The 22,901-nt window shown below is 52.0% G+C and overlaps 1 protein-coding gene across 2 annotated transcripts; it reads right to left on the reverse strand.

Moving 5' to 3' along the window:
* Window positions 1-2,949: 2,949 nt before the first annotated feature.
* Window positions 2,950-22,113, reverse strand: DNAI2 (dynein axonemal intermediate chain 2). 2 transcript variants are annotated; one of them, XM_037914658.2, is made up of 14 exons: window positions 21,971-22,113; window positions 20,322-20,512; window positions 18,633-18,794; window positions 18,340-18,461; window positions 17,185-17,327; window positions 15,146-15,259; window positions 12,404-12,543; window positions 11,981-12,103; window positions 7,652-7,875; window positions 7,014-7,149; window positions 6,255-6,401; window positions 4,840-5,064; window positions 3,956-4,000; window positions 2,950-3,072 (listed from the first exon to the last, which is right to left on the reverse strand). In XM_037914658.2, the coding sequence occupies exons 2-14, from the start codon at window positions 20,502-20,504 to the stop codon at window positions 3,064-3,066; spliced, it is 1,773 nt and encodes a 590-aa protein (XP_037770586.1). In that variant the 5' UTR covers window positions 20,505-20,512; window positions 21,971-22,113; the 3' UTR covers window positions 2,950-3,063. The 2 variants fall into 2 exon arrangements, with proteins under 2 accessions (XP_037770586.1, XP_037770587.1); XM_037914659.2 differs by having other exon boundaries at window positions 20,322-20,509; window positions 21,971-22,051.
* Between the last annotated feature and the right edge of the window lie 788 nt (window positions 22,114-22,901).

Consider the following 22,901-nt stretch of genomic DNA (forward strand, 5'->3'; position numbering starts at 1 on the left):
GGTTGAGTTGCTGTGCGCCTCGTTCCACCCCAGAGCTGGCTGCAATGCAGGGGTGTTCCATGTACCCAGCAGCACACTCGCATGTCTGCTCAGTCGCCCCAAAGTGCCGTTGGGTTTCTAGGGCGCCTGGCATTGGAGCCGGAATTCGGCCTCACAACCTCAGCATCATCCCCCCTTTACAGAGCGAGAAAGTGAGGCACAAGGAGGGGAAATGACATGTCCGAGGCCAGAGAGTGAGAGGCATAGCTGGGTGTAGAACCCAGGAGTCCTGGCTGCCACCTACCCTGCACGGCACTACCTATGACACTAGCTAAGGCCCAGGGGGCTGGGAGCTGGGAACTAGCATATTCCCTAGGGGCGCACAGCTTTGCTGGGGAGGGTTGAGGACCCTCCCCTCTCCTTTCCTATCCTTGTCTCCTTTCCCAGCTGTGAGGCCAGACCCTTCCCCTCAGGCTAGGGGCAAGCCGGGGGAGGGGTTCATCGTGGGTCGGTGAGGGTTTGGAGAATCCGCACTGGGGAGATTGGGCTAATGGCTGAGAAACTGGTGGAGGGAGGGAGGGTCTCCATCTAGACCTTGCAGATTCTTTCTGCAGAGATACAGCTTTCCCTGTCCATCCGCGCACTCGAGCCCTCGCCAGCTCGCAACCTCTCAATCTCCACAGCCTCCTTTCCTCTGGCCTCGACAAGTGCCATCTCCTGGCTCGTCTCCCTTCACAAGGCTGCTGCAGCGATCCCGTCCCTGGCCTGGCGCTTGGACCATGGAGCCCCTCCATCAGCTCGCCCTTCTCTAGCACAGCGGCTCTCAACCTTTCCAGACTCCCGTCCCCCTTTCAGGAGTCTGATTTGTCTAGCAGATGCCAAGTTTCACCTCACTTCAAAACTGCCTGCTTACTAAATCAGACACAAAAACACAAAAGTGTCACCGCCACACCGTTACTGTCAAATCGCTGACTTTCTCCTTTCTACCAGAGAATGATCAAATAAATCCAGTGGAATACAAACACTGCCCTGGCCTTTCAGTGTGTAGTATATGGACCAGTATAAACAAGTCAGTGTCTGTATGAAATTTTAGTTTGTACTGACTGCGCTGGTGCTTTTTATGTAGCCTGTTGTAAAACTAGGCAACTATCTAGAGGAGTTGACGGACCCCCGGCAGACCTCTGCGCACGTCCAGGGTACGCGTATCCCTGGTTGGGAACCACTGCTCTAGCGCAACAAACAAACTCCAAGTCTTCACTTTCAAGGCTCTTCCCAGCCCATTCCCACCGACCGAGCAGCTCTCATTCAGCATCGCAAGGTCGATCTCCATCTCTGATTGCCTCCTGAGGCTAGCCTCTGTTGCCCCTTGATACGCTTTCAAACAAGCCCCTTTGTGCTTTCTCCTCTGCTGCCCCTCGTGCTTGGGAGACGCTCCCTGCGAACACCTGCAAGACTGACCTCATTATCTGCCTTCAGCTCCCTCCTTAAAACTCTCCTTTGCCATGATGCCTAGAACGAACAGTGGGTAACAGCTGGGGAGCTGGTGTGTGGAGACCACAGCCTCTCATGCTGACCGACACTGTTTCCTTGTGCTCCCCGTCTGTCTTTCTCCATCGGGTGCCTCTCGTCTGCTCCTTGGGGCAGGGACTGACTTTGTTCTGTGTTTGTTCAGCGCCTAGCGCGCTGGGTCCTGCTCCACGGCTGGGCTATCTGGGGGCTACGGTGACAGAGAGAATAAATACTGAAATAGCAAAAACGACACTCAGACGGGAACAGGCGTGGGGCAGGAGATATTTCCCCCCTCTAGGGGGCAGGGCTACTGAGGGACAGAGCCTGCTCTACTGGATGCAGTCAGAACTCCTGGGTTCTATTCCTGGCTCTGGGTGAGTCACTCCCTCACCCAGTGCCTCAGTTTCCCCATCTGTACAAAGGGGATGATTACACTGACCTGCCTGAGAGGCCGCATGGAGAAGGGGCTTTGTACAAACACGTGCAATGCAGGCAGCAGAAAAGCCCCAGCAAGCTGAACAAGCCTCTCCTGCTTTCTCCTGCAGCTCCCGGGCTGGGTGAGTGGCTCGGAGAGCTGCTTTCACTTTCCCAGCTGCAAGACACTGGAAAGGCTGTTTCGCAGGACAATACACGAGGGAGCTCCTCAGCTCTGAGCTCTCTCCACCGAGCAGCAGCTCCTGCCTGGATCAGACTGAAGTTACAGCCATGAATGTGCAGCAGTCTCCCCCGTCCCTGGCTGATGTTTCTAGCCATGTCTGCAAATTACCGAAGCAGTGCACAAGTATTTATACAAGGGGGCTTTGCTTCTGCCATGATCATCTTCCTGCTGCTGCTACACAGCCACTCAGTCCCTGCTTCTCCGGGCCACGTGCATGCCTGCAGCCAAACACACACGCACACGGTGCATCCTCGTACCCCCTCCCCAGGGAGTATTCCAGCGCCTGGCCCCTTTACTGTCCGCAGGAGAGTGGCAAGTGTGCCTGCGGCTTTGGAACAGGCCTATCAGTTCCATGACCCAAGCAGATCGCGTGTGGATGAGTGTCACAGGGGAACCTCGACAGACTAGACAGGTCGCCCCAGCTGGGATCGCGAGGCCAGATGAGCTGGCGCAGTGGCTGCAGGGTGTATGGTGGGACAAGGAGAGGAGCCAAGTGTTTGCCCAGGACTGTTTGGCCTTTTGTCATGTCATAAAGATGCTGCTTTCTGAGGGGAAGGGGAACGTCCCATGCTCCTGTGGGCAGGTGGGTGAAGGAGAGCAGGCGGAACAGAACACGGCACAGACCTCTAGCAGCTGCTGCTGCTCAGCCTGTGGGTCCGCGTGTGGGAGACAGCACGGTCTCTAAGCAGAGAGCAGCGGCCGGGGAATGGCTGCCCGCCTCTTCCATCGATTCAGGATGCAAAGCGGATTGTAACATACAGATCCCGCCACCCTGATATCTGTTGGATCCAACCAGACATGGCTTAAAAGTGCTGCTGTTTATTAATCCAGTCTATCTTGTAGAAAAGATCAAAAGGGGAAACAACCTGCACTGGTACGAGAATAAATTAAGTGCAACTGTGATCCACACACCAGGCTCACTCCTCCTGCAGAGAGAGAACAGGGGTTAGGCCAAGGAGGGTCTCCTGGGGCCCAGAGTCTCTTCCCATAGACAGCATCCCAATGCCCTGCCAGCCAGCGGAGGGGAGTCCAGATCCGTCACAGGTGCAGTGAGCTGCACTAGCTGGCCCTCCTGAACCTCGGCAGGCTCACAAGACAGTGGGGAAGAATCCACGCTTCCTCTTTCTGGCTCCACCGGCTGTGCTGCATGTCATCACACAGGATGCCTGGGTCCAAGCACTGCACAGGATGGAGGCTGACAGGAAGCCCCCTCCCCACGCCAGCCCCACGGCAGCTGACCAAAGGAATGGGATGGCTGCCTTAGAAGGGGCCGCCCAAGAAGGCTGGCTGCACGGAGAGGTAGGGTTAGCTGCTCATGTACAAGGGGAGAGGGAAAGTTCATAGGGAAAGAAGCAGCAGCTGAGAATAAAGGGTTAGGCGCAAGCTCCCAAGCCAAACCCGCCTGGTGTCCTTAGGAAGGGGACTGGCCCCACAGCATATCCTGAGTGGGGCTGGTAGGAGGGAGGAAAGCTGGGCTCCTCCCCCTGAGAATACACACCTTTCAAACCCCTCCTTTCGCAAAGAACCCAGAGCTCCATCTACACTCTGGGCGCTGCCACATGGGGGACCCGGTTACACGGTTCCCTCTTGCAGTGCAGGTGAGACTGCTGGGATATGGATGCCCCTAATTTTGGCTCCTGTGTGAATTTCACATGGGGATCGGTGTGTGACTGGCAAGCTGGGGTGCTCAGAGAAGGAGGGACATTGAAAAAAGCCACAGTGTGGGGGCTTTTCAGGAGTCTGGGGGGGTAGAAATGGGGGAATCAGTCTACAGAGGGGAAAGGAGGGTAGCCTGGGGTGTATCCTGACCTTGTAAGGGTCCTCGTCCTCGTTTTCATCTGTAACTTCCTTCTCCTGAAAGGAATAGGGAGATCGTTGTGTTCCAAGTCCCCAGGCATGGAAAACCTGCTCTTACAGACTCTCTTTCTCTCTGAAACAGCTCCCTGCCCAGCTCTGCTGCTTTGGCCTTTTATCAGTGAATACTTAGAACCTCTATAAAAATCAGCCCCCCGCTCTTGTGGAATCTGTGCCAGCCCGGCAGAATTCCCCACAACAGGCAGCGCACTGGTAAACGGGACAAAAGTGCAGTCAGTCAGAAATCATCTTCTCCATAGGGATGCAGTTGATACTGTCAAACAGACTGTTCTTTCATGGGGGGAAGCCGGTACTGGAAGGTTAAGTGAATAACTGCAGAAGTTCAGTGACAATGGTGTGAACAACGCAGGGCCAGGCTCACATCCATCAAACCTACGGGGGACAGCTAAGTGATTGTCAGGGGATCGGGGTCCCCTGCAATGAAATGAAAGCAAAGGCAAACAGACCATTAGCCTGAAACAGCAGTCTGTTCCTTGGGCTCTCCCTGCCCTGCTGGGTGAACGCCATGTTCTCAGACAGGAATCCTGCAGCTTGACGGCTGATATAAACGTCACAGGTCTAAGACATGCGGCAGGACTGGTAGGTAGGGAAATCACCTCTGACTTTTAACTGAGTCCACCTGATTTGGAATCAGCAAGTCCCTCATCGCAGGGCCCTTGCAGAGCAGAGCTGCACTTCCATTTGGTCTCCTCACAGCACGTGATGTGCCGCCCACCCCGAGCTCATCGACCTGCCTCCTAGACGCCAGCTCCAGCCTGCAGCACCGTGGTCAGAGAGCCACCCCCCCATCCCTTTTGCAGACCTCGTCTCTGTGCTACCTGAGCTTTCGACAGCTTGGCTGCCCGCTCCTTCCTCTTGATCTCTGCTTCGATGACCTCGAAGAACTCCTGCTGGACTCTGGCCAGCAGCTCCTCAGGCTTCTCCTCCTCCGTCTCCACCTTCATGTCCTCCTCCTTGCCCTCAGCCTTGGTGCGCTCCTTCAGACGCATCTCCCGGTGCCGGGCCTCCAGGATCTTCTCTCGCTTTGCTTCTCGCTCAAACATCTGAGAGGCACAGGGGGCAGGAGAGGGCTAGGGCTCAGGGACCTGGGTCGCCAGCGAGAGGGCTGTGGGGAGGAATCCTGGCCCCTGAACTGAAGCAGAACCCCTAAGAACCCATGCCGTTAGCCCCTACAGTGCGCCAGGCTGTTCCCCTCCTGCCCCACAGCAGGTCCCGCTGCTCAGTGCACACATTAGCCATGCCCTCGGCATTCCCGCAATCCCCCTCCATCCAGGGATCAGCCACAGGTCTCCTTCACACAGCAGAGTCCCCACAAGTGGGGTCTCTGGCGCTTTGGCCCCTGCTGTGAAGCAGTTACACAGGTCAAGTGCGTCAGGGTGCCTCAGGATGAGCTCCAGGGCTTAAAGCTAGGCACCTAACCCTACTCCATGGGCCGTGACGAGGAGCTGCCACACTGGCTGGGGTCCTCAGCACCCTGGAGAAATCAGGTCACTTACTTAGGAACCCAAGTGTTTCCCCTTGTGCCCGCCACCAGGGGTGAAGGGGTGAGTCTTTGCCTTAAAACTCCTACACACACCAGGGGAATAGAGAGAGCCAGCCCCGCACAGCGCAGAGGAGGAAGGCTGGAGAACACAGGGGTCCATGTCCCTGATGTTAGTGAGACCTGGAATGCCACCAGAATGCCCCCCTTTTTGCAGTATGGGCCCAGGATTGCCTACCTCAGAACCCCTCCTAACACTGCACCATCCTATTGCCAGAGAGACCCTGCGGAAAGCCTGGACTACACCCAACGCTGCACTGGTTTAATGGCAGGTTTGATTTGAAGCCCATTTTAGTTAAACTGGTGCAATGTTTTGTGTGGCCGCTCTAACCTAGGTTAGCTACGCCTGGGGGCAAAATGAAATCCACGGAACCAGACTTAAACAGATATAAGTGCATCCACACAGGGCTTTGCAGTGGTTTAACTAAATCTGGTTTTAATCCAATTGAAGTTAAACAGGTGCAGCTTCTGTCCATAGACAACCTGGGTGCCCCAGAGCAACCCCCAGCGTGGGTGCATGTACTCCCAGACCGTTAACGACAATCCATGCCAACCACTTGCATCACGCAAGTTTCTACTGGCAAACGTTACGAGGGAGATTGGAAGCATCCGGGTTCAAAGCAGACCCTGAGCTCACCTGTGGCAGCTAGCACAGCCAGGCCCACGCGGCCACTTGCAGCACGAGACACTCACCGCCGTGGCCAGGTTCTTCTCGTTCCTCTGCAGGGTACAGAGCCCAGAAGAGACCTCCAGCAGGGTCACTGTGCCCAGCTTAGAACCGCAGCCAATGAAACGCCCGTTGTCCTGCAGACGCAGGCTGAAGAGAGGCTCGTCACAGACCTGGGGAGGAAGGACCACTTGGGGAGTTTACTGCTTCGGTGCTGCCCATCACCAGAGTGTCAGGGCGCCTGTCTCAGGGCAGGCTGGCGACACGGCTCAGCATGTCAGGACTGACTGACACGCGCGCCTCAGGCACTAGTCATTAATACTCGCTGAAACGGATTTTTAAAAGATGTTTTCACTTGTGTGTGACATGGCCTAAACGGGGGAGGTGGGAGGCCTGGCTCCTGCTCCCAGCTACTACGAGGAGGCGCACACTGGAAACACGACACAGCAAAAACTTGGTGGGAACATCTCTTTCCTACAGGTTTGGGTTGCCCGAACAGTGAGACATTGGTGAGTGCCTATGTGTGCACCAGAGCTTATGCTGGCCACTTTATTTCCTCCACGGCAGCGCTGGCCAGGATGCGTTTGCTAGCTCGCTCCTGCTGCAGAACTCAACACAGGCAACTCAAAGCACTGCCTGGGTGCAGCCTTCCACTGGCCTTGGTCTGCGAAGCACCTGGCACATCCCTGCAATGGTTCAGATCCCTGCAACGGCTTGGTCTCCGCTCCCACCCAGTGGGCGAAGAGGAGACACAAAGGTAAAAGACGACATGTTTCTGACCCAACCTTCACGCTGAGGGAGGGGTTATTCTGTTTGAAGAGGAAGTCCCAGATGTCAAGGGTCCCGTCCATTTTGCTTGTGAAGAAGACAGCTGGCCGGATGGTGCTCCAGCACCCATCTGTTAGGTAAGCCATGTGGTACCTGCCAAGAAATCCAGCAGCTCTTAGAACAACTCATTCACACCATTTGGTGCTGAAGAATCCACATTAAAGAGCTATGCTACATTGGAATAACTGCCGAATTCCCTGAGTGCGTGGCTTTAACATGCCATGCATTGCTGTGCTAGACATGCTAGGCAGCTGCCTTACACGTATACTGGGGCTGGGACATGCAACCGGACCAAGAGTGAATCCAGGTCCCTTCACTCCTGTTCTGCTTCTGTCTTCACGATGGCTCGAGCTCTGTGGCTCTGCAAGGGGAATTCTAAAGAAACCTAATTGTGCGGGGAGGAACAATTTCCTGCCACCACCACTTGCTGGGGCCGCAGGTGGGATTTCCAAAGCCCAGTGATTCAGGCACTGAAGTGCCATTAAAATAGACGGAGAATTGTGCTCCTCTATCACTGAGATGCTTCTGAAACCCCATCCTGTGCCTATAAATCAGGGACAAAAACAGTACGTGCAAAACAAAACCCATTGCCTACTTTGTCCACATGATGGATGATTCCTTGCAGTCCTCAGACCAGATCCGAGCAGTCCAGTCCCCAACTGTCAGGAAGTTCTTGGGGAAGAAAGGGTTCCTTGCCAGGGCGTAGATGGGGCCATGGTGCCCACTGTATGTGCCAACTATCTTTTCAGCAGGTGTCTTGGCTTTGCGGTTACAGGTGATCACCATGCCTTGTTCCGTCCCCACCATGAACTTGGTCGGCTGTGGTCGGAAATACAGTTGAATGCAACTATCACTGGGTTGGGGATGCTCTTCCAGCGGGAGAGGATCTCCCACATGAAGGGCAGGTCCCAGAAAGGGGGTTTGTTCTCCTCTAGATGAGTGGAAGGCGAGGGTGTAGCTGGATCCAAGTAATGCCCGTAGGAGTTACGCAGGCAAACTTTCTTCCAGCGTGCATCAAGAGGAGAACTGAACCCAGCATTGAAAACTGGCTGGTGTGCTATTAACTAGAGCACTGTTGGTGAGATCCACCATTCTAGGAACAAGCCCAACTCCAGCTTCCCGAAGCTGGTGAAAGTAGCGTGGAATCCACTGAAGATCAAGCGACTGCCTAGAATTCTGGCCTTTCCCTGGACACGCACTAGTTGTTTTTTTTGCCTAAGCTTCATGTCCTGTGTATATAAACTGAGGTTACATTTCTTGATGCCTTGCTGGAGAGATGGAGTCTCATCCAACAGGCCTTCCCCATCCCTACATTGTCATATACAGCTCGGTTCCTTTGTCTTCAGGGCTACACTTAAACCAAAGGCACTTCCATGCAGTTGAGGTTTGCTCTGCAGAGCCAGTGTCAAAGCAGCCCCCCAGCTCTCATTCACTGTTGGCCTCATCGCTTCGTAAACATCCCAATTTCTGCGCACACAGAGCAGGATACTTATCAACTGCAGCCCCCCACTGGCTCTACGCAACCCTCCATTCTCAGCAATTACAGCACTGCTCAGCTGTGCAACGCAGAGATAAAGATGCTTATCACGGCTCGGCCCCTGCCGGCTCTGGAGACTAGAGATCCCTTAGAGTCTAGATCTGATTTTTCCTGTCTCGGCAGCAACCAACTGCAGGGGTTGCGGGGAAAGGGAAGCCAAAACACAACACTGGATAATTTACACCTACTAATGTAGAACCCAGCAGGCTTCCCAAGGAAGAGCCCTGCGTATGCTGCAAATACTCGACTTTAGCAACAAACAACAATCTCACGCCATTATCACCCCAGTCCTCTAACAGAGACCTTTAGTTGTATGCCAAGATCAGGAGAAAATAAATAAATTCCGGGCTTGTTAAGTGCTGGTTCCATGAAGGAAACCCATGCTGTGCGCAGAGATTACCACCTGCAGCATTCGAGATGCTTTATGGCACTGGCCAGCCTCTCTCTGAAAATCAAGCAGATTTGTACACAACACATATGGGCCCACATCCTGCTCTCAGCACCGCTGATGTAAATCCAGAGTAACCCCATGGAAGTCAGTGGAGTTACTCTGAATGCAGACAGATGTGGTGCATGGTAATGAAGCATGTGAATGGTGTGGAAGCTCAGGAAATCAACATGTTTGAGAAATATAAACCAGTGTGTAGAGAACCTGGTTTGCCTGCTGAACCCTACACAACGCCAGGACCGTATGAGATGTCATACTAACTGGGCCTACAAATGTACCCTGTGAGACACTGGCAGGCCAGGTGCAAGCTCATGCCAAGGTCCCCATGTCTCAGTTGAACACTGACAAATACTTAGCAGGCATCTGTCTGGCTCAACGGGGTTAGTATTGTTAAAATAGGCTTGAGAGTTTTACAAATGTGTTTAGTGTTTAGACTTTATTGAATGCTTGTGACTTGCAGCCAGCATTAGTCTCACTTATAGAAGCCGCATCCCATACTGTAAAGTAATATTTGAGCAATTGTATTGTGAACCTCTGTGACTGTGTAAATCACCAGACAGGAGAGAGACATTAATTAGTGTGACGGGTTGATCTTCAACAGAAGGTGTTACGCCCTTCCAAAAAGGAAAAGTCCATCAATACCAGACAGACTATTGTGGGATGCTGCAGCTGGAATTTCCCTGCATACTGTCAGGAAGAGGACAAACGACTTTTGCTGTTATTCTGCCTCCTCCTCATGAAGATGAGCCAGGCCTCGGACTCCATCCATCAGCTGAGCTTTGCAACCAAAAGAGTGGGTGAAAAAGAGAATAAAACCCCTAACGAAGAGAAACTGATTATCCCTGTGCTGCTTGGACTCTGGGAAGGCAAGTTTTTCTAGGCATAAGCAAGAGATCCCCAGCTGTGTAGACTGAGTTAGCCCTAAACAACACATAGAGCTTGCTCATTAGAGAAGTTTCTATTATCTTTTGAAACGTAAGATTGTAATTCATTTGTGTTTCTATGTTTACCTACTTTCACCTTGTAAATAACTCTCTGGTTTCCTTTTCTGATTTAATAAATCTTTAGATAGTGTATTATACGATTGGCTACAAGTGTTGTCTTTGGTGTGAGATCTAAGGTGCAACTGACCTGGGGTAAATAACTGGTCCTTTGGGGTTGGAAGTAGCCTGAATATTGCTGTGATTCTTGGTGTAAGGGACCATCTATCACAAAGGCAGGCTGACTTGGGTGGTGAGACAGATCGGCGTACCCAAGAGGACTGTCTGTGACTCCATGTTACGGCTGTTATAGTGCCTGCGGAGTTTGCACTTGGTGATTGGTTGGTGAACAATAAGTGTAGAACTCACAGCCAATTTGGGGTTTGTGCCCTGGTTCCTAATAGTTTCCCCTAAATTGTTACTCATGCTCTTCAGCCCCTGCAGAGAGGTTATACCCTAGCTGTGAGCTCAGCTGTTGGAAGTGTGAGAAAGTTCGTAAGATGTCCCAATAACCTGTAATAACAAGTGTTGATGGGGAAAGGTGCAGAGCCAGGCAGACTGAATTAGTCCAAACACAAAGGCCTCCTGATATAGCTCAGGGACTGTGTTAAGATCATGCTGGGTAAACAAGAAAAGCGTGGAACCAGAAATCAGTGAACCACAGCTGGTGCATCGGAAACGAGGCCTAATTGGTAGCCGAAATAATGAGAGGACGGGCTATTCTGCCCATCACAGCCTTTTGGGGTCCTTGAAGAAAGACTTTGGGAGAAAGACTGTCTGCTGGAGTGAGCTTCACCAACATGGCTACCATCCCCACCGCCTCTTGGGACCCTGGACCATCCTAATCCTGAGAAATGTCCTGGCCAGAGCGGGGCAGAGAGAGGGACCCAGCTGATGCCACCACCTCCCCTGGCTGAATCCCAAACACCATCTGGGGTGCGCGTGTCTCTCTCTCCCCCCACCTCCATGTGTCCTTTTCCTTCCCTGCCTAATATCTTCCCTTTCCTCTCTCTCTCCTCCTTCCTTCTGTGTAACAAGAATCTGGTGTAGCCAGCCCAAGACTGTACATTTTACAACACTGCTGACAGACAGCCTGTGACCAAAAAGGCAGCTAAACAAAATGCCCTAAACAGCCCCATGTTGGTAAAAGTTTGCCAGAACTTGGAGTGGCTGATAAGACCATGTTCTGTGCGAGACTGCAAGTGGGAGTCAACATCAGAGACAGAAGCTGTATTTTCTATCTCTGCTGTTCTTTTCTCACGCTCTTTTCTGGATGTCTATCATGTTTTGCCTTCTAAAGAAAATGGGACTTAACTTTAACAACAACAGCGACAATGCCAGCTCCAGCCCCATTCAACTCACTTATTCTCTTTCTCCCCACAAGGACAGTTATTACCACCTTTAATACAATCTAAGAGCCTGTCAAACAAGGGGTTTTCCCTTTAAAGACTCTCCAGCTAAGGGAAAGGGAACAAGGGCTGTTTTAAAATGAAAGCCTCACTTAACACTTTACATTTCAAAGGCTTTCACTGTTTGCCCTTCTTTTCTGTATCTTTAATAAAAGGTTAAAAGGATTCCTAACTGTGTGTTTACCAGGGTACTAAGCAAGTGAATGCCTCTGTATACCAAACCCCGGACCTCATTTAACACTGGTTAATGTCAGACAGTAACTTTGGCCCATTTATTTAATCTAAATTAATACAACAGACATGTACGTTCCCTCCTCCCCACCCCCTTGACCGTAACCCAAGCCTGTGCCTAAGGATTCCACCACTGGGAACTGCTTCTCTGAAGCATTGCATCCTGGCCACCATGCTTCTGGCTTAGGAGCTCTGCACAAGCCTGCGAAGCCTCGCTCAGCACCCCCAGTCTGAGCAGAAAGTAACCTGGGACACCCAGGGTCTTTGGAACAATGGCTACCACAGGACAAAGCCTCCCACGTGAGCTCATGGCACTCACCATGGTTGGTTCAAACTCCAGTGCGATGGCTCCTAAAGCGTTCTCCAAGACTCCTTTCCTGCTGATGTCCATCACCAGTGTCTCAGTGGGCTCGGTCAGCTTTCGGATATCCCACCACAGGACCTGGCAGAGGGGATGGGAGACATCAGAGTGGCTCGCTCTCATAATCCCCAGAGTTTCTTTCTCGTATAGAGATGCTACCCAGCATCAGGTAGCTCTTGAATCAAACACATGAATGACTGGACGTGCAATGGCAGGACACACGTATATGCATGCTTCCTCTCTGTGGGTGGGGGGCAGTGGAGTGTCCCAGGGCAAACTAACTCTCCTCTGAGCAGAGACTGTCAGTGCTACCAAGCCGTTTGGTGATGCCAGGTGCTGGCCGTGAGGAGACCACAGACCGCCTTTTCTCTTGGCCTTTACCTGCCCATCGGTAGAAGCGGAGAAACAGTCTGTGCCAGTTTTGGATTGAAGCCAGATCGTTCCATACACGGGGTCCCTGTGGCTGAATTCTACAGTGGAAAGCTCCACCGGCTGTCCTCCTTTCCTGGTGTCCCAGTAAGCTGCGAAGGGGGAGGAGACCATCAGCAGTGTCATATCCCCTGCCCCGCTCTTTTGGTTGCAGCTCTCAAAGAGGACCTGGTGAATAACCATTCCCCGCCCCAGTGTTTTGGCTCTGCTCCACCTGGCTCCCATGGGTTGTTTCCCCTCTCGGTGCTTTCTAACTGGATGAAGCGAACGTGGAGTTTGTCTTCCTTTGGCTATCACTTCAGCAGCACCCCAGTGATGCCAGGAATAAGGAGCAGAGTTTGCGACTACCTGGCACTTACTTTGTGCATTTCATCGCAAAAGAGCCGTCAAACCATCCACTGATTTGGGCCTCGCCTACACTGGGGTTTTTAGCTGCCAATATAGTAACACTGACCTAGCAAAACTGTTGCAACCCCTAGTGTAGATGGGCTGAACAAAGGCTAAACTGTGGGTTCCCCAGGGCAGCCTGAAGCTGGCTTAAGCAAGTCACTGATGCAGCTACACCAGCAGCCAAAAACTCCAGTGTAGGAAAGTCCAAGTGTCCCAACTGCCCTTGGAGAGGCAAGGGATGACCCCTATCCCTAGCAGAGATGTATGCAGTGGTGCTGAGCAATACCCCAGTTCCCATCTACTCCAGCTGGTGGTCTGGGTGCTTGGCGCTTCTGAAATCCAGGCCCCAAGGTCGCATAGCAGGCTGGCGTCAAACCACTCCACAGCCTGTAACTCATGCACCCTCTAACGGCTCCGCAGGAGCACAAATCAGTGGAGGTCCTACAAAAACAGCGGGTATTATATATGCATATCTCTGCATCAGACAGGCACAGATGCTGCTGAGGAGAATCCCTAGCACAGCATAAAGGTAGCTCTCATTTTGGGTGTAAATGACTTGCCTGGCCCTGCTTTTGCCAGGGTTAGGCATCTGGGTTGATTCTCTGCAGACATGGCAGAGCGGCACTTGCTTGCTCTTGCTCGGTTATAATTAAACAATTGAATGTGACAGTCCTGTGCTCTGCTGGGCCATCAGCTGCACGCTGGGGAGCCCTGTGAAGGATGAGGTGAAATCGACTCTCTCTTCCATCACCTAAGGAGCGCATGATAATGTCCTTCTAATGTATGCCCTGCCAGATCAGATTGCTGCTGCAAAGGGCAGCGAAAACATAAAAATGAGCATAATTAAATTGAAAGGCTTGCGTGGCTGAATAAATAATAGAATCTTACATGGATCTGGCAAAGACGGGGGCCTCTTTTAATGTTTAAAACAAGGGAACAAAAATTATTCTACAAATGAAATGAAGGCAATTATTCCGAGATTTTCTAATGCCACTGCTCACTTCCCGAGGCACATTAGTGGGGAAGCGAGCAGTAGCAGGTAACACTACCACCAGCAGCTACCCACTACACAGTGTTCTGTACAGCGCGCGGGATCTACAACAGCAGCCTCCTGTCCTCGGCCCTAGCCTGCTTGGTGACATGGTGCACCTACAGCCATGCCACGGGAAGGACGCCCTGGTGAGCAAGGACATTCCCAGGGCATCTCCAGAGAGAACATTTGTGTTGGCGATGGCAGCTAGTTGAGCACAGCAGATCCCCCAGGGCAGGGGGCAGGTCCCCCCGTTAGGTGAATGGGCCGTATCTGGGCTACTGTTGACAATAAATAAAATGGTGACGGATGTTGGGACTCAGTCCTGCTTCTAATGTCCACATCTCTCCCCCCGCAGTCCCCGCTGCACTGATTCCCGCAGGTGAGAGGCAGGAAGGGACAAGCGCACACGGGCAGACTGGGTGGACACAGAGACCCACCTGACCATTCTACAGAACGGAGCTGAGTCTCACTGGTGCCAGGCAGTGCGTGTAGAGGGCACAGGAAGCTCTTACCGCCACTGTTTGGGCTGTACCTGTTTTATGGATAAGCACGAGCCTCCGGTCTCCAGGGACTGCTGATTTCACTAGCACTCAAGTTACTCAGTAATTCAAAGCATTCCACCAGCTACATCCGTGTCTGTTTCCCATCTGGAAAGGGCCTGACATGTTTTGGGGGCTAAACAAATGAAATGACCACCTTTCTTCTAGGAAATAACACAGCCTCTTTGTCCAGGATGACCCACCTCCGCCACTGACAGAATGGGCTTCCCCCGGAACACTATCACGTCACGGTGAATTATCTAGCCACATAGCCTGCACGGCCACCACCTGCTGCCTAATCAGGTGAGCGTGTGTTATCTCATCAGTCATGGCAGCCCCAAGGCTCCGATTCCAATTCGGTATTCCAGGCCTTGGAGCTGATGACACGAAAGAGTCTTTGTGCAGATTTCAGAGTGGTAGCCGTGTTAGTCTGTATCCTCCCTTGGTATCCTGCTGTTAATTGATTTATCTCGTTAGACTGACCTCACAGTTGGTAAAGCAACCCCCAGCCCGTCATGTATTTATACCTGCTTCTGTATTTTCACTCCATGCATCTGATGAAGTGGGTTCTAACCCATGAAAGCTTATGCCCAAATAAATGTGTTAGTCTCTAAGGTGCCACAAGGACTCCTCATTATTTGTGCAGATGAGCACTGGAGCAAGGCTAGTGCAGAATTAAAATTAAGCAGTTCCCCTGGTAGCGTTGCTTTACGTACAATCCATGTCCCTTACCGATCTGTCCATTATAGCATCCTCCAACCAGGATGTGAGAGTCCTTGGGGTTGTATTGCAGACTCACGAGCGGGGATGATGGCCTGAGAACCAGTTCTGGTTTGTTGGGATTTTCTACCAGGAAGGGACAAAACAAACAAGTAAAGTTTGAGTGAAGCCCAAAAGGAAAACAACATTTCCAACTAATTCAGCTCAGGACGGCTGGACACTAAGCAGTGACCTCCAGAACCCATGTCTTTCCAGCATCTAGCCCAATGGTCTGTTTTTGACAGATGCTGGGTTAGGAACTCAGTGCTAGCGAGAGGCAGGGTAGAAACCGTTACAACAATGTACTAATCCGGAGTAATGTCTAGTACCGATGTCACACTCTTCACCCAAAATCACTTTACAAGTATTCTCTCCATTTTACAGGTGGAGGTGGAGAGAGGAAATGACTTGCCCAGGGTATCACAACAGCCGGGAAGAGAACCCAGGAATCCTGACTTCCAGTTCTGTGCCTGAAATAGCCCAGCAACTCCTCTCCCTGCCTCAGATAAAAATGCACCTCGTCGTCTCCCTCCAAACAGAATATGAGCCATGCCATGGCTTGGGACAGAAGGACAAGGCATGTTGCACTGGGCGTGTGCTTTCTGCCTCCATTCTGCATGACTTTTTTCCCATTTAGCACCTTGATTCTAAAGGAGGGAAAAGCAGATGGGATCATTACTGAGGGGCTCCGAGCTGCTGGGAATGAAAGTCACTAGACAGACAGCTGGGAGAAGAAGGAATGTCTCCAGCTCCCACATCTTTCACAGCCACAGGGGGCTGCAACCACAGTCTGAAAGGTCTGTTCACTTTGGGAGGGCATGTGAAATGATGGGGGGAGGAAGAGGTGTCCACTCCTCACACTCCACGGCCCCTTTTGCTTGTCATCCTTTTGTTTTTCAATGGTGGACTCAGTCCTGCTTCTAATGTCCACATCTCTCTCACACACCCCTCCCTCTCACCCACTGCACTGAAGTTCTATACACCTGGGAAGTTCCTCAGCAAGATGATTTTCCCAGCCCAGGGCGTGTTGCTTCTTGCTTTTTAACAGAATGGGCAATAAGCTACTTCAACAATCCAATCTGTCTGGAAAATGTAACTGAGCTCGCTGGAAAAAGCTAGAAGGGCTCTATCTTGGGAAGCCAGAGAGCCAGGGCCGGATTTCCAATTAGGCGCAGTAGGCCTGTGCCTGGGGCGCCTAAAAGTTAAAAGTGGGTTAAAGGTTAACACATACAACTCCCCTGAGGGGAGCTGGGCTCCTGGCATGGGTTGGTGGCCGCCCAGCATGTGGGGCTGGAGCAGGGTAAGAGTCTAAGTCAGCCCGTCTGGGGGAGCTGTGAGCTGCGGCCAGGGCCAGGTGGCTGCTGAAGGTGCCGACCGGGAGCGTCCCAGCCCCTTCCCAATCTCGGCCACCCTGCTGCCTCCGCCCCATGCCGGTGAGGGAGAGGGAGGGGCGTGGCCAATGCCCTATTTATTTACACAGGCAGAGCCGGAGTGCGGCTGCCACGCCAGGCTGTGGGAGGGACAGAAGACACCTGGGGACTGCTCACTGTGGGGAGAGGTACAGTCCCCCCCCTTTGCGCCTCGCCTGGGGCAGGTGGTCTGCGCCCCGGCTCAGGCTGGGATCACCATGCATTGTGGAGGGTCTCATGCCTTCCCAAGGAGGCTGTGTTTATATTTCTTTTCATTTCAATTTTTTACGAAAAACACAAAGGTCAGCTGTAGGCAGTGGGGGCGCTGAAGATGCTGTGCCTAGTGATACGTGAGGTCTAAATCTGGCCCTGCAGAGAGACAGTCTTTACAGGCGGTTTTCCATATTTTGGTCAGGTTTCAGACACCTTAAACCCCTCTTCTCATTCCCCCATGTGTAAAATGGGAGTCTACCTCCTCTTTCTACTCTCCCAGGGGGTATTGTGAGGATTAGTTAGTTAATACCTTCAGAGCACTTACTAGACATTAAGGACCGTGTTAGTTAAGGACCAAGCATTACTAACTCTAGCATTTTTCCTTCTTACCAAGATCCCATATGTATGACTCATAGCTCATATCTTTAGAACTTCGCTGGAACTCCAGGCTGGAATAAGCTACTGCCAGCTTCTTGCTTCCATCTGGGTGCCAGGAGAGATGCGTGGCTGTCCTTTTGATTAAATTTGGATCCCTTTTTGATAATAAAACAATGGCATTAACTTACTAACAATTTTGTCATGCTCCAGGCTATGCAATAGTCTCCCAAGGGAAGTGGCGGGAATCTCAATTAGAAAGTTTAAAACCCTTGAGTATTGATTACAGGAAACAATCCTGCATTGGGTTGTGAAAGGAAGACCTAGATGAGCTAATAAACCTTTCCCGTTAGAAATTTATAGAAATTCAATTACATTCCAGGATCTAACTTTTAAAAGTTACTACACAGGTCCCTACACTGAAAAAAATCCTTGAGAAACCAAAGAAGGAAGATTCCTTTGACACTGTGTGGTACAAAAGATATTAAAACCTGGGGTACTCACTGAAGTGCACTAACTAAAAAGAGCCCCATAATACCGCAAGTGCATTAGATTCTCCCCATATGAACATTATTTGACTGTTTTTTGAAGGACATATTAATTAGTGCTCAAAACACAGGGAAGGAAAAACAGTCTACTTTCAGAGATCGGAACAAATAATCAGTGAGGTGGGGGATTAAGCTCTCCCAGAAGAATTATTTGGAAATACCTAAAGGAGCATCTATATTTATATATTACTCACGAAAGCTTATGCTCAAATAAATTTGTTAGTCTCTAAGATGCCACAAGCACTCCTTTTCTTTTTGCGGATACAGACTAACACGGCTACTACTCTGAAACATCTCCAACGATTATCTTTCTGAGCCAAGGTTGAAATTGACAGGGTTGGTCCGAGTGCAGAGAGAGACTGTCTCTACCAGAGGAAAGGCTATAGCTCCAGCCTTCCATTCATATAGCTGGGATGTCCTGCAGTTAATTCTGGTTGAGATGGACTGCTGCTAGGATCTGCTGCGATGGCTGCTTCAGTTATGCCTGCTCCTGTCAGCAGATGCAGCTTAGCAGAGCAGGCTTAACTGAAGTAGCCGTCTCAGCTGGCCCAATGGTCAGTATGGACTGGAACAGAACAGTGAATGCTTAGAACACAGCGCAGCACCTCCTGGCTGCCAATACCTGAAGACACTGATGGTTTTTGCAGACGGAGGCTCATCTGCTACGTCTGTTGTCTCCTCATCTTCAAAGTACTCCTCGTAGATATTAATCGCATTGTTCTGTTTGATGCAATGTTCCATCAGCTGTGAAACAAGTCATGCAAATAAGCCATGATATGACATTTGGGGAACCTAGTGGCTTGGGAGGGCAGGCAGCAAGCAGAGCATGATGGGAAAGGGAACTGTAACACACGCAGACAGGCAGAGGGGCAGTAAAGGAGAGGGGAGAGTAAAGGGATGGGACAGTGGCCTTACACTGCCGAGCTGTATGATGGTGTAGACATAGTTCTCATCTTTCTCCACTTTCTTCCGGAAGCGAATGGTCTGCTCCATCTCCAGGGGGTTGACGTCTTTTGGCCACCCTCCTTCCAAGTGGTTAACCCCCTGATTTTCCATCTCAAATCTCTCCGTGTTGACCTGAAGTGTTACACAAAGCAAGAGGGAAGCAAGATACAAAGCTGATGGGCTTGGTTTTTAAAGCTGCTCCATGAGCTGACTTTGTGGGGTCTAGCATTTACTCCCTCACTGATTCCAGATCTGGAACTGATTCCAGTGCTCAGACTACCAATTTCCCTGGCTTTGTCAGTGCTGCATACTCCACCTGGGTTTTCAAAACTCCTCTCTCTGGCTCCTACGCCATCACCAAGACTAAACAGCCAGCAGCCAGAAGAGAACAGGCTGTTCAGTTGCTGATGCACAAGGCAGATTAGAACCCTGCACACGCCTCTCCGGCTGTACTGCTCCTGCGGGGCAAAGGGGAGTAAACACTATTTTCGTCAGTGCCATCAGCAGATCTGACCTGAACACACACTCACACAGATGGTGAGAAGCTGCCAGCATTACAGTCACTTTTCTGGCCATAACCAAGTGTTGAGCTCGTAGTCCCCTCTGTGGCTAACAATGGAATTATGGACAATCACTTCACCAAATGTCCGTAGCACCCCACTCAACTTCCATCTACTGGAGTGCAGTGGGTCATGTAGCATTACACCTTATAACTGAGGAATCCCTTATTGTTTATACTGGGCAAATTACAAGGAAGGCAGAGAGCTCATCTGGGAATGTTAACAAATTGGACTAACAAAGTTCTTACTTTTATTACTCCCCACACTGGAAAAAAGGGGTTTCCAACAATGTGATTGCAAACAGGGGCCAGCACTGGAATGAAGAATTATTGGCTACTTCTCCACAGTTCAAACCCAAAGTAGCTTCTCATCTCTCACCCAAGAGGAGCAGATTGGCTTTGCAAAGGATCAGTCCGGCTCTGGGAGCTCTTAGGAAATCATTCATGAATCGTTTTCTTTATTAACCATCACTGACTGCAGAGAAGTGAGAACCCCCCAACCACCCCCCTTTTCTCATGGCATTCCAGGTTTGCAACACACGAGTCTCTTTCCAGCTATGGTGGAGGTTCTCCTCAGAGGATCTCAAGCCACGCTACAAACATCCATGGAGCCTCACAACTTGTTTCCTGTGAGGTAGCTAAGATCAAATCCACTTTAGGTCTTAACATCTTAGAGCTGCCAAGGCCATACAGTGAATCAGAACCAACAGAACCCTGTCTCATGCTTTAACCACGAGACAAACTCAGAGCTCTTAACTGTCCTGCAGGAGACAGCAATGAAAATATTGGCTCCATCTCGTGAATTTTAGGATGGGTGAGAACCCTGAGATAACATCATTGCAAACTTCTCTGAATACCGCCCAATTATTACACCAGCAGCATCACTAAATTTCTTGCAGAGGAGATCTTGATACCTATATCCTCCTCCTACAAATGGGGTCCCAGAAGATCTCCAGTTTATCACTGATTAAGGCTACCTTGCATTGTTGAGCATACCCAACTCTGCAACCCCATTAAGCGACACATCCCTCTTATCCTGTCAGAGGAAGCCTTGCAAGCAAGTATTCATTAAAAGAGAGCTCTGTTTGCTCCCACTCTACCTCATGCTCTGACATATCACTGGCACACTGTATTGCAGCATCAATGGGGTCCCGCTCTATGAAGTTTGACGCTTGGCTCGGGTCTGGCTGGATGTCCACGTTGGTCTCGCCCAGCCGGTCAGAGAAGTTGCATTGTCGGCCAAACTCGCTGCGCTTCTTCACATACACATAGACGATCTCCATGGTGCCTGCTGAGGCAAGGGAGAAGGAAACATTGCACCTTTGCACTGCTTCAAACTTACTGTTTCACTGCTGTGTTGCACAGCAGATGCTTCCTGGGGGGGGCACAGAAAGATGTAGTCCCTACCCCAAGGGATTACACTCTGTGTTTAGAAATGAGAGTTTAAATTAGGGAACAATCCTGGACTGGATGATCCAGTGGGCCTTTCCTCTCTGATTTCTATCACTCTGTTTTGTAAGTGTATCCCTAATTTCTTAAATGGATCTAGCATGCAACAAGCTTTCCTACCATTTCCTTTGACCTATGATTGCACATTCAGGAGATGGGGACCTTGGCCTTTAAAGAGCAACCCCTGGTCTACACAGTTTTTGTACCCGTTTAACTATTTCCGTTGGGAGTGAGTGGTTTTTTTTATTGAAATAGTTAAAACCATTCACCCCTAGCATGGATGCAGTTATAGGAGTATAAATGTGCCTTATGCCGGTACAGCTTATTCCTCTAATTATTATTACAGGAGTGTTTACAGGAATAAACTGAGGCAAGTACCTTTACACTGTGTCCATGCTAGAGGGTCAGACCTCCTTAACGATACAATTTCAAACCAATAGTTAAAGCAGTACGAACCTCTGCACCCTCAGCCCCACACATGGCTCCTAGCAGAGCAAACCCAGGAGTCCTGGCTGCCAGGGCCCGCTCTGCGCCCTCGGCCACAAGCACGGCTCAGAGCGAACACAGGAGTCCTGACTACTGGCCCTGCTCTGTGCCCTCAGCCCCGCACATGGCTCCCAGCAGAGCGAACCCAGGAGTCCTGGCCGCCAGCCCTGCTCTGCGCCCTGGGCCCTCACACGGCTCCTAGCAGAGCGAACCCAGGAGTCCTGGCTGCTGGCCCCACACACGGCTCCTAGCAGAGGGAACCCAGGAGTCCTGGCTGCTGGCCCCACACATGGCTCCTAGCAGAGCGAACCCAGGAGTCCTGGCTGCGGCCCCGCTCTGCACCCTCGGCCCCACGCACGGCTCACAGCGAACCCAGGAGTCCTGACTACTGGCCCTGCTCTGCGTCCTGGGCCCCACACATGGCTCCCAGCAGAGTTACCCCAGGGGTCCTGGCCACCAGCCCTGCTCTGCGCCCTGGCCCTACACACAGCTCCTAGCAGAGCGAACCCAGGAGTCCTGGCTGCTGGCCCCACACACGGCTCCTAGCAGAGGGAACCCAGGAGTCCTGGCTGCTGGCCCCACACATGGCTCCCAGCAGAGGGAACCCAGGAGTCCTGGCTGCGGCCGCGCTCTGCGCCCTGGCCCCACACGCTGCCCGGCGGAGCCCTAGTGCCTGCGGGTGCCGGCTGCGCCAGGCGCTGCACGAGGGGCGCCCCGTGGCGGGGGCGGGGGGGCCGGGCTGCCAAGGTACCGCCTGGGGGCAGACCCGGGGGGGGGGAGGGGGGCCGAGCCGCATCCCCCCCCCCGCCCTCACCCGGCCTGGGGGGCAGATCCGCTCCGGGCCCGGCTCCCTGCGGCCGCGGGCGGCGTGTCCCCGTTGCCCAGCAACGCCCGCGGGGCCCGGAAGCGGAGCAGTCACGTGACGGGCCGGGGGCCGCCACCGCTGTGTTGGGGGGCGGGGCTGTTCCGTGAGGGAGCGGGGCGTGTGGCGGGGGGGGGGCGGGGCCTGCCCCCCCCCGTCTCCCCTCCCCCCTCCCGGTCTGTCCTCGCACCCTGGGGACACGCGGCCCTGGCCCGGCTCCCGGCCCAGCCGCTGCCTGTGCGGGCCGGAAAGCGGGGCCCGGGGGCCAGAACCGGGGGGGCCGGTGCAAAGCCTGAGGCCCCGAGAGAGGCCTGGGGTAGCCGAGGAGGGAGACGATGGAGGACGCTGAGCTCTGCTGCACCCCTTCGTAGGAGCGGACAGTCAGGGCGCCTGACACCAGGGCTGGGGCTAAAATAGCTTTGGCCAGCGGAAGGGGGAATGGGCCTTGCCCACAAGAATTGAGACAAAACATCTTCCCCCTAGTTCCACAGTTTGCCATGCCCCCCCTTTTTTGGGGTGCAGGGGAATGAGCAGAAATTGCTCCAGCCCTGAATATTCAGTGTCGAAGTTTTTTTTAATCCTGTTATTCAAAGTTGTGCGGTATTAGTGGGATATAGAACCTCCCACGGTGACCACCTGAACAGAGCTGGCCCAGGTCAGGAATGATCAGATGTTAACATCCGACAGCCAAGCTGCCCCTCCTGAAGAAAGGAAATAAATAATGCAAAGTTAGACAGTGGAACTCCTTGACACAGGGCATGGAAGCCAACAATTTAGCAAAATTAGTGGAGGAACTGGACATTTATATCAATAACAAGTATCCAGAGTTCCAATACTAAAAAGTTTTCGAAGGAATAAGAATTTTTTTGCTTCCGAACTTAGG

This window comes from Chelonia mydas, chromosome 14 (assembly GCF_015237465.2).
Source record: "Chelonia mydas isolate rCheMyd1 chromosome 14, rCheMyd1.pri.v2, whole genome shotgun sequence".
Taxonomy (NCBI): domain Eukaryota; kingdom Metazoa; phylum Chordata; order Testudines; family Cheloniidae; genus Chelonia; species Chelonia mydas.